The sequence below is a fragment of the Anopheles stephensi genome, unplaced genomic scaffold (assembly GCF_013141755.1).
Source record: "Anopheles stephensi strain Indian unplaced genomic scaffold, UCI_ANSTEP_V1.0 ucontig33, whole genome shotgun sequence".
Classification (NCBI taxonomy): Eukaryota; Metazoa; Arthropoda; class Insecta; order Diptera; family Culicidae; genus Anopheles; species Anopheles stephensi.
The window spans coordinates 47,685-59,108 of NW_023405269.1; the positions used below are offsets into that span (position 1 = coordinate 47,685).

An 11,424-nucleotide genomic window follows, 5' to 3' on the forward strand; every position below is an offset into this window, starting at 1 on the left:
TGTGTGATAGCGCGATATCTTACTTCAGGCCCACGGACGAACGATTCAGCATGCTGTCGTCGTTGCGCCGCGATAAGAACGTCACGTGAGGCTTAAAGGTGCCCAAGAATGCCAGTCCATCATATGATTGCTTTCGTCTGATGAGTGGGTTGTCCTGCCAGCAGTTCAATGTTTAGGTGATGGAGAAGCTGCCTAGAAAAGCCAATCTCTACTATCACCCACCAAATTTCTCATCTTCGACCGATTCTTTAAAATAAGCTGCCTCGCCCCTCTCTCTCTCTCTCTCTCTCTCTCTCTCTCTCTCTCGGCGTTACCCAAAGGTACTTCATCGCGCAGTTAATAGAGTTTGTTGCTCTAATTTAAATAGAATACAACCGTTTCTTACTCCATAAATCTTGAAGCTTCGCGGTCTTCATCACTAATCTATTCCCGCGCCATCCACCAGCACCGCGGTCCAGGTGTTGTTAGACCGGCTTAAAGCAAATAGGTTGTTGAAGGGCTTTTCGGGAACGCTCGGTAACCCGCGGCGCGATAACGAATGTGTGTGCGATAAGAAAATGCCTCACACCGTGAAGCCGATGGGTGACGCGCACAGACATTGGCAGTATCGGGGTAATTAAGCACACAAGTTTATCTCTCCACCGTTGCACAGAAGCCTTTTACCGATTGTTACGATAATTGAACAACAAGGGCCAACGACAAAACGCCTCGAACTATTAGAAATCGTCCAGAAGGGTGTCAATAGCATTCGCGATCGAGAACGTTGTGTGCAATGCTATGTTCCGGTCGTTGAGAACCGTACGTGACGGATGTAAAGAACGATGGAGATGGAGGCAACTTGGTTAGTAAGTTGAAATCTTGTCGTAAATGTGTTATATATGGCACGTACATGGGGACAAGCTGTCTGACTGCCTTCTGTCCAACTCAGAATGGACAGATTCTAGTCGGTCGCAATGGATTGCGACGTTAGTGGCATATACATCACATTATTGAGTGTTGGTTAGAAGTGCAGGGTTCGTCAACCTTTTTCAAAAATAACGGTCAGTTTGAATCGTTAAGTACGCAGCCGTTTTACATGTGCCGCATGATTCAAATTTAAGTCTCCAGCGTTGTGCGGGAATTTACCACGCACCAACGGAACTAACTATTCAGCTAATGCATTCTTTCTCGCGCTAGATTACCGTACCGAAACTAACAAAAATAAAGAAGAAACATTACCCTCGTCTGGTGTAAACAACGTTACTCAACCGCAACGCGATCACTTCATTCATTTCTGTCTGACCTTTTCGGCCAGTTCGCTCGGTTTCAGTACACCCCGCTCGGTGATAATGCCCGTTATCAGTTCGGCCGGCGTAACGTCAAATGCCGGATTCCAGCACCCAATCCCGGGCGCTGCAATCCTTTGCCCGGCGATGTGCGTTAGCTCGTGCTCGGGTCGTTCCTCAATTTGATGTACGAACCGTTCGCGATGGCGACATCGATCGAGGTGAACGGAGCGGCTACGTAAAACGGTACGCCGTGATGTTTCGCCACCACAGCCATCTGGTACGTGCCAATTTTGTTAGCCGTATCACCGTTCGCAGCGACACGATCCGCACCGACGATGATGGCATCGATTTTACGGCTGTTCAGCAGGGCGGCTACCATGCTGTCCGTCACGAGAGTGGCCGGAAGTTTATCGTGCACGAGCTCGTAGGCGGTAAGACGGGCGCCCTGGTTGTACGGACGGGTTTCCGTGCAGTATACGTGATCTGAAATAAATTAATATGCAATCATGCTCAAATTGCAAGCACATTGCAAGCGTACTGACCTAAGAGATTCCTTTCATTTACGCTCCGGATCACTCCAAGTGCGGTTCCATAACTAAAAATGTAAAAGTTTTGTAATAGCAGTTGAATTGAGGCATTCTTTTCCTGCTTACCCTGCCGTAGCGAGCGATCCCGTGTTGCAATGGGTAAGCAACCTCAACGGTCTATCTATTCCTTTCAGTAGTGCATTGGCACCATTGTCACCGATGGCACGGTTATCTCTAATATCCTTCTCCAGCATTTGCTCAATAGATTTGATAACCCTGTAAACATTAAAACAGTTTAGCGATTCGTTAAAGACCGTCTTCTCAGTGAGTAGTAAACCAATATCTCACTCTTGCTTCATCCCGTCAACGTTAACCGTCTCGTTGTTTAACAAACTCGTGGCCAGATCCTTCACCTCATCGGCGGCCAGCTTCAGATTCACTGCCGTCGGTCGTGACGTGACGAGATACTGCAGATGTTCGCCTAGTTCCTTCTCGAGCGCAACCTTCGTGTCGTACTGTTTATCGTAAATCTCCACCACCAGCGATAAACATCCAACGATGGCAATGGCTGGTGCCCCTCTCACCTAAGGCGGACAAGATTTAGCACATTCCAATACAGGGTCTTATCCGTTTCAACTTACCTGCATCTTGTGAATCGCACTCCAGCCATCCTTTACACCGGCAACAGGAATGTACTTTGATTCACCGGGCAGTAGAAGCTGGTCCAGTATTTGCAGCTGGCCGGCTTTATACTTGATTGCTTCGAGCGTCATTCTTTAGTTGCTGGTTGTCGCTAGAAATGCACAGCACTGCGGAAAAAACGTGAAAATCCGCCGCCGTTCTTATCGGGAATGATTGTTTACTTTGCGCGCGGCTTTGTTGACGTTTATGATTTGACAGCTGGAAGCCAGTGCTTCTAAACTCTGTGCCGCTCTGTGGGAAGCAACTGGCCTATAAATTGCTATAGTTGCGTGCATTTTTAACATTTTTTCTCGAATAACTATTCAAGTTAAATTGTAATTTCATCCCACTAAAATTGAAGCAGAGTGTTTTCAAGTTTTGTGACTTGGTCGTTCAGTTTCTCCTCAACAAGCTTCTGATGGCCACTTGTACGCAACGTTGCGCCCGTTTGATACAACTTGTATGCTACGGATACGAATCATAACGGACAGCAGCATAACTTTTCAGGGCCGAAGCACGTTTCGCCGGAAGATACGATGATCCCTTCAAAAAGTAAAGAAACGCTCAGGGCAATGAAAGAATCGTATTTGTGTCCCTTCGAACCGATCGTTATCTTGCATAAATACAAACAAGAAAAGGGTGCTTTACTTCCGGTCTCCGAGCCTGGTGTGAATATTGAACGATTTAATTCTCCGGCGCGATAAAAAGTTGGTGCTTAAGCACACCGAACCTTTCTTCCCCTAGTTCGCTGCAGCTCAAGAGGAATCGTATCAGCGAAAGGGGGTTTTCGTTGTTGTTATTGTGTGTAGGCATCGGATATTCCACATCCATCAGGGATGCGCAACATGTATGTCCCGTTCGTGGCTTATGCGACGGCCCTTTCTCACATGGTGCTGTTCTTGCTGTTCTTTCCCACTTCACTCACTGCACGGCCCTAGCCACCACATGCACACCAGACGCGCGTCTCCGTGTGCGCCGTGGCTGGCTGGCTGCCTACGCACTCCCGAACCCCGGGGCCTACGCTCTCTGCACGCCCTTACAACGCTGGAAGCCGCAACATCGACGGTTTGACAAACCGTCCGAAGCCTCTCCGCTGAGCCCAAGCAAAAGCAGCCCGGCAAATAACATACGCTTACAATATGCGTATGCGCATGTGGGATGTGCATGAGGGCGATGCGGTGCGCATGTCAATAAAAACACGCTTTCGTTCGCAGCACGCAAGCGGAAGAAGCGACAAACGAAACCGGCATTTAGCAGCATGAATGAAACGGAGAGAGCCAGCGCACAGCGGTAGAGCAAGTGAAACGGGGCCAAAAGTGCGCAAAGAACCCGAAGCCTTGAAAACATACTCGAAATATAACCAAAACCCACAACAGCACACTGCGATCGGTACGGCGGCGGTGCGACAAGGAAGGCATGCGAGCGTTCTCGAACTGAACCGTTCGACGCGGGCGAGTGAGCGAGAAAGCTGCATGTAAACATTACAAGCCCGTGTAAAAACGCATTGCGCGGTGAACTACTGGCGATGCGCGAGTGATGATGAACGAACCCGGCATGGACGAAATGTGTGGTGTCTCTTTTCGAATCTTTTTTCTTTTTTGCCTTTCCCGCATGCGGGATGCGAGACGACGATGACGACAGCGACGGCGAGGACGAGAGTTTAGTTTAGATTAGATAATTCGATCAGATGCTCGCCGTCTCGCGTTGGACGACGTGCCGCGGGTGTGTGCTGCCTCTTTTGAGGCTAGTGAGGTAGTCGAGAGAAGACAGACGGCCGAGAACGACACGTTTTGCGAGGTTGCCTGCCGGTAGCCTGGAGTGAACTGGAGGTTCTACTAGCTGTGTGGAAAGTGAGTGAGAGTGCATGTGATCGGTACCATTGCGCTAAAAATCATTGTGATACAAAACGATTTGTAGCATCTTTATGCTCAAAAAACTGTGAGGAAAATCCCTTCCGTGCGTTCATTGATTCACGGTGAAAATAAAAATACACCCAGTGAGAGTGAGAGAGTGTGTATGTGAGAGAGAGATGGACGCTGACAGCAAGAGCAAATAACAAACGCTAGGAGATTTGAACCGGGTTGCTTCGATCCGAACGGCAAAAGTGCAGTAGCAGTTTCCTCGGGGCATCGATCAATAGCAATTCCGGAGCATCGTTCGCTTCCTTCCGCTCGCATTCCGATAGCGGACGTCTGGTTGTTTGTTTGTGTGGGTGTAGAAGTGTGTGGGTGTGAGTGTGTGTGTGCGCAGTATGCAAATTGCAGCAACGCATCTTGCCATACCGAGGCAAGATCTCGAATAATGATCTTTCTCCGTCTCTTGATGCAACGGACTTAAACGGTAGCAGCAGGAGAATGCAGCTAAACGACCGTGTGTTGTAACACGTCTTCCTTCGACGATCGTTCGATCCCTGCGCCGATAGTGATCCTCATTTGTGGAGCAATTTACGTGGGAAGTTGAGTACCACTGATATTAGTGTAACGACAGGCAAATGGATCCACTACCACTGTGTTCAGGTGAGTGAGAAGTAGTGTTTGGCGGACCCGACTCGCGCTCGTCTGGCCATTTCTTCTTCATCTTAGATCCTCCACGATGATTGCATGATTATCCTCGAGTCCGATTTTTCAATTGATTCTACCCGCGTGTCTGTCATCTCTTCGCACCACCGCTAAACAGATAATCCCAACTACTTTAACGAAGATGCCGCGTCCGGTCCGGCGGACGAGGTGGTGGAGCAAAAGAAGCACCGATTCTACCATCTAAAGCGCCTGGTGACCTACTCGAAGCTGAAACGCACCGCCACGATCGCGGATGGTGGGCGGACGGGCGGAGAGTACGCAGAATCGCCTTCCCCGATCCGCGGCACCACCTCCGGTACGATCTTCCGCTACCGGAGCAACAGTGCGTCATGCACGGGAAACGGCGTTCCATTGGATGGATCACCGAACCTCCTGGAGGACGGTGCACCGCGTCCCATCGTGATGCGTCCAGCAGCAGCAGCAGCAGCATCCCCACCGGAGCTGCTGTCACTACTGCCGCCATTTGCGTAAGTGTCCGCTGTGTGGCGTCGGTTGTGTTCCACTTTGCGCTAATCGAAAGCACTTTGTAAACATTCCCAAACACACGCAGCAGTGGACGTTCGGGGACGCTGCCGGAGCGGCGCCCGACATTCCTTCGGGACGTCGACTCATCGCCTACAGCTACAGCCGCCAGCGCAACAGCATCAGCAGTTGGAGCACAATGGCGGCCGCGAACTGATGATGAAAAATGAAACCTCCATCGATGAGGTAAGTGTGTGCTATGGTTTTTCCCTGTTCTTTTTCTAGTTCCCTTTTTTCCGAGTGCTTCCGTCCTGTGCTGCAGGCGAGCCGGATGGTTTACATCAGCAGCACGGTTAAAAGTCCTTCTATGCATTGTTTCCGCGCTTCCATCATCGACTTTCGCAATCAACTAAATGCTGCTTTTTGGATGTTCGGGCTGTCTACCCGGCACGTTTCTTGCAGGTACCCGACGTTCCGGCCCCGAAAGCACCCTGTCAGCCGGCTGGGAACACATCCGATTCCGGTAGTGCGATGCTCCCGCTGGAGAACAGGAAACCAAACAAAAAATCCCTGTCAAGAAACGCTTACCATAACGGCGATTGCGGCCCGGTGTGTGTTGGCTTTTCAAAATCACCCAGCAAGAAAGACACATCCGGAGCAGGGGGGGAGAGAGAGAGAGCGAGATAGACAGCGAAAGCAGAACCTTTCGCGTTCCGTTTATGGTAGAGTACGCGGCGTACTTCCTCGCGTTCTTACGCTTATGGAGAGGTTTTTTTGATGTCTATTTCCGCGTGCATACACTTGTGGCCATATTAAAAACTGTGCACACAAATCATCCAGCGAGCGAGAGAGAGAGAGAGAGAGAGAGAGAGGAGAGAGAGAGAAAGTGAGCACGATAGAGCACTATCATTCTACCATCGTTTGCCACTCCAGGAAACGTTCTATGCCTCATGTTCTAATGTTGCGGCCTTCTGCCCATCCTAATTACCCTCCCCCCACACCCCCCATTCTCCACCCTGTTGCAATTCCTGCCGAACTCATCTACTCTCACTCTTGGGACCATCATCATTTGATTCCCTTTCGCGGTAGACCAGGGCCTTTCCTTCCGTGCCCAATCGAAGTGGTTGATGGCGAGAACAACACTCACCACACCGCGTCATGCATTCAAATTTGCCCCCACAGCGGTGGACGCGAGCCCGCCAGAGCACGAACGCGACGCGCGGATGGCCATTTTTTCCCTTCCTTCTTTCTTGCTTTCTTTATTTTGATCACGTTCCGCTGCTCCCTGGCGGCCCAGCGAGCGAGCGGAACGGACGGACGCGCTCGTGTTGCCATCGCCGTGCACCCCCCGTGGTATCGCGTGGTTTATGCGTATTGTACACACAAACGACCGAAAACAAACACATTAAACTAAACCTCGCCTGCCGCTGCCGATCCGATGCTCCACGTCCTCCGGCAAGAAGGCTGACGGCGATGATGGTGACGAAGAAGACCGATCGTGCTTTTTACAGCGCGATCAGCTTCATCCGCTCGATCGCGAGCTCGTGCCGGAGCTGCATTATTTGGTCGGCAGAACGCGCTGCAGTGACAGTGGCCCGCTGCTCAAGGGAAGCTTCCGAGTAGCGTTTTATTTGCGGTGTCGTGTGGCCCACTCGACGGGCAGTAAACTTGTGTAAAACTGTATCAAAACATTCGGTGTTGGTAATAGTCTCCGATCTTCTGGTCGTTCGACACTTTTGCTTTGGCATTCAGGAACGCTGCTGGCGGCTGCAATGGACGTGCTGTTCGTGACGGCGCGCCACAGCGAGCATGGTATGCTGTGGGTGAACCATCTGAAGGTGTGCTTCGACAAGATTACCAAGCAGCGCGGCAGGCTACCGTTCAAGTGAGTACATCATGGTAGCTTCAAGATTTGAAGGGCCGCAGTTTTGATCTTCGCTTTTTGTGCTCTCATATCGCCCAGATTCCTTCACATCAAGCTAGACGAGGATGTGGTACAGCAACCGCCACACGTGATACAACAGTGCGAATCCACCAAGCTGCAGATCGTAGTCGTGTGTCCGGCGCTAATGGGACTCGCGCCGTCTCTGCTGCACTCCAAGCTCAGCACACTGCTCACACCGAACCGAGTGCTTGGCATGCTGCTGGACGTGTCCGAGAGTGCGGTGCACGAGTTCGCCAAGACCGCCCTGCCCGGCTACAGTCGCTGGCGAACCTGCCCGGTGCGCGAAAAGGATACGGCGTTCGTGAGCGAACTGCTCGGCATTGCTACCGACATTCTCGGGAAGGCGCTACGGCAGCAGACAGTTCTGCAGCGCACGCCATCTGGCACGGAACCGAAAACGCCCACCACACCAACCGGGCCCGCTGCCGGTGTCGGTAACCTCGCCGGTGCCGCAGGCCACGCAGGTAGCAGCCACCGTTCCCACGAGTCTTTTGTGCTGTTCCCGCGCAAGGTGAAGGTGGGCCAGAGCAAGATCCTGCTGATCCTGCACGAACCGCTCACCAAGGAGGACTGGATAAAGATCAAGGTGGAAAAGGCGGACCAAACGATCGAGATCACGAACATCAAGCGGCGCAATCCCTACACCATACAGTTCAGCGTGCCAGGTACTAGCGCGCCGGGTCGTGTTCGGCTTATCCGTTTCTCACCTTCGAGGAAACGAACTGTGAAATACGAAGCGGAAGTGCTGCCATATGGATGAATTGAATTCATCAATGGGAAAGTAACGTGGTTTTCTTTGCTTCTTTTCTCTATGCATTTCTATGTGCACGCTGCAGAGGTTTGTATGGAGATATCGATGATGATTAAGATACGGCTGGAGAAGAATAATGTCGATCTGGGCAGTCGGCCGCTCAAGTGCGAGAGCCAGATGCGCGAGCTCGAACAGATCCTGTCGTCGAAGGATGCACCGATGGAGCTAATCTGTCAGTCGGTCGGCCTGTCGACGAACGACCGGGACAAGCTGGATCTGCTGCTGCTGAAGGCTTTCCTGCGGAACGTCCCACCGAACTACAACCTGCTGAACTACGGTAGCGGAGGCGGTGAGGCTGGGATGGGCTGCCATCGTGACATCTGTAGGTATTTCCCGTTCCCGCAGTGCGAAACGCGAGCACTTTCTCACGATCGATTTTGTTTTGGGGGTTTTTCCCACAGATCCGGAAGAGTATCCGACGCTGTTGCACTTTGCCGCCAGATGGGGCCTGGAGCGACTCTGCATGCAGCTAATCGAATCGCCCGGCGGGGAGATTGCGTGTGAGATGCGCAACATTAACGGTAGGACACCGTCGGACATCGCTGAGGTGGCTGGCCACTACAAAATCTCGAGCGCATTGAAGAATTTTTCGGTACGTTTCATGTTCGGTGTGTTGTGTGTATTTTCCGTGTTAACACGATTGCTTCATTTGCAGCAAATGAACGAACTGACCACGATGTATCACTACTTCAAAGGCGTAAACGGAGCCGGCTCAGATCAGGTGATGATACAACCGAAAGCAGTTCGGTGCTGGTGCCACCTCAACCGTTCCGACAATACGCACACAAAACAAAACGGACGCGGAGAAGATTTTGTCCCACGTCACGCGCTCAAGCAAGCGGAAGGTTATATCGACATGAACTGTGCGAACGGTTCCGATCAGGTGGACGGGGCGAGTGTAGCAAACATCCACTACTTGAACGATCGACCGTTGACCGAATTGACACCGCCGGGGCCGGACGAGAAGGATGTTTGCGGCGAAAATGAGCACAATTTCGATGTGGCCCGAGACACGGACAGACGCTGCAACGGCTCGCTGCGGTCAATGGAATCGTCGTCCGAACGGTCCAAGTACGACATCTTCAGCAACGAGTGTTCGGATCTGTTGGAAAACTGTGAGGCCGGGTCAACCGCATCGGCGGAATGTGCCGGCAGTGGCGACTACATGCTGCAGCCCTCGAACGCACCCTTTCACACCGTCCGACCGCACACCGACGCCACCGCCACCACCGCCACTCCAACCACAGCGGAACCGATGGGCGATTACATGATACAGCCGTCCAACATCCCGGTGCACCCGTACTGCAACGTGCCGGAAGTGGTCGATCGAACCGAACGTCCCGAATCGGCATCGCACGTGCGGCTAAGCTTCCGCAAGGAGGAACCAACCGAGGATACGTACGGCACGACGACGGCTGGCCTACCGCGGCGCCGCAACACGTCCAGCTCCGAGGGACGCACGGTCGACGACGAGCTGCTGGAGATCATTTCCGACTTCAAGAACAACGTATTCTCGATACAGGAGGTGGAGCAGCTGGTAACGCTGTGGAAGAACCGCAACGACGTACAGAAAAGCTTCCGCGAGAAGCAGGACCAGCTGCAGCGGATGCGTGAACACTACGAGCAGATACAGAAGGAGCTGAAGGACAAGCTGAAGCGTCCGACGCCGTTCGAGCGGATGCGGAGCTTCTTCTCGCGCACGAAACCACCCACCGTGGGCACCAAATCGGGATCCAAACATCGGGGAGCAAACGGAGCGGGGGCAGGAAGTGGGTCGGGTTCGAACGAGCCTACCAGCGCTGATGTGTGTGATGAGATTAAGTTCTCGATGGCAGGGGGCGCGGCCAACGGGGGGTACGCGGTGGTACGACCGCAAAGCCTTTCGCTCAGCATGAACAGTATGGGAAGCGATAATTCAGAGCAGAGCAGCGGTCGGATGTCAGCCGGCACGGTACACACGCCGACGGAGAGTGCCGGCAGCGAACGGCGTCTTTCGCACAGCAAATCTTGGCCGAAAGGAACGCCCGAGAACGAGAACTACATGGTACCGCCGTCACCGCGGCCCATCAGCGAAGAGTTGCATCTGGTGCGGGGGGTGCGGTTGGGAAGCGGAACGCTCGTCGGAGCCCTAACCGCTGCAGCAACGGTAGCTGCTCGAGTACCGCCAGCAGCCACAGTAACCACAGCAGCCATAGCAGCCATAGTAGCAGCAGTGCGGGCTCGTGGGCCGGTGGAACGAAGCACGAAATCGCACTACGTAATGTATCCGTCGAATGTGCCGGTGTTCGGGAGCGCGGAGTACATGAACGTACCGGCAGCAATCCGGGGCGCACACCAAAGATGATGAGCGTGGCGTTACGGCGACGCCGGCAACGACCGAAGCTGGGTCGTACACCGAGCGACACCGGTACGCCCCATCTCGTCACCTTCCAGTCCATAATGGAGTGTAACGAAAGCGCCGACAGTGTGGAAAGCGTCACCTAGCGGCAGATCGGAAGCCGACCAAGCGTGCTAATAGGCGTGCGGTTGTAGGCGGCCTTCCGACGCCAATCCCCCGGGAAGAAGGGGGAGGTTTGGCTTGGTGGTGCCGCGTGGCCTCATTGTTTCCGTCTCCAAAAAATCCAAAGGTTAATTGAAACGATAGCATAGTCGCTGTATATCGTCGCGCGTATATCGTCTTTAGAAGTAAAGGCTAAAGAAAGCGTATCAATAAAGAAAGCTGTGTCCCGGCATGTACCGAAATGACGTCTAGATCCTTACACACGCTTCCGTACGTATTAACCGTACGTATGGCTTCAGTTTAACGACGTTTAAAGACACGGTAAGGCTGCACTGTGGGCTCGTGGAAGGACGTGTCCGAGGTACAACTTTGGGCAAACCGAACCGAACTCAATCTCTACCGATATCAGATGTCAAAACTCGAAACAAAATTAATTCATGACAGCTTTCTGGGAAGTGGAGAATTTTTCGGATTGCGGCAAAATTTAAATTTAAGCCTCCAACATTCATCGTGTTGGGTTGGAGAATCCAAAATAATGGTGGGCCTACCAACAAACACTAACACAGACCGATTTACGGAAGCTATGGAGAGGCAATCACACCTTTGAAGTAGTTCAAAACGTCACCTATCTGGGGTTAAACGTCAGCACCG

The 11,424-nt window shown here is 52.5% G+C and overlaps 1 protein-coding gene and 1 pseudogene across 1 annotated transcript; one reads left to right on the plus strand and one right to left on the minus strand.

Moving 5' to 3' along the window:
- Positions 1-1,220: 1,220 nt before the first annotated feature.
- Positions 1,221-2,609, minus strand: LOC118516563 (methylthioribose-1-phosphate isomerase-like). Its single transcript, XM_036062525.1, is given in 6 exon segments — positions 1,221-1,449; positions 1,452-1,751; positions 1,811-1,863; positions 1,922-2,071; positions 2,144-2,379; positions 2,437-2,609. Coding segments are annotated over 6 exon segments (1,053 nt in total). The 5' UTR covers positions 2,569-2,609; the 3' UTR covers positions 1,221-1,267.
- Positions 2,610-4,895: 2,286 nt separating this feature from the next.
- Positions 4,896-10,860, plus strand: LOC118516569 (annotated as a pseudogene).
- The last annotated feature ends 564 nt before the right edge of the window (positions 10,861-11,424 follow it).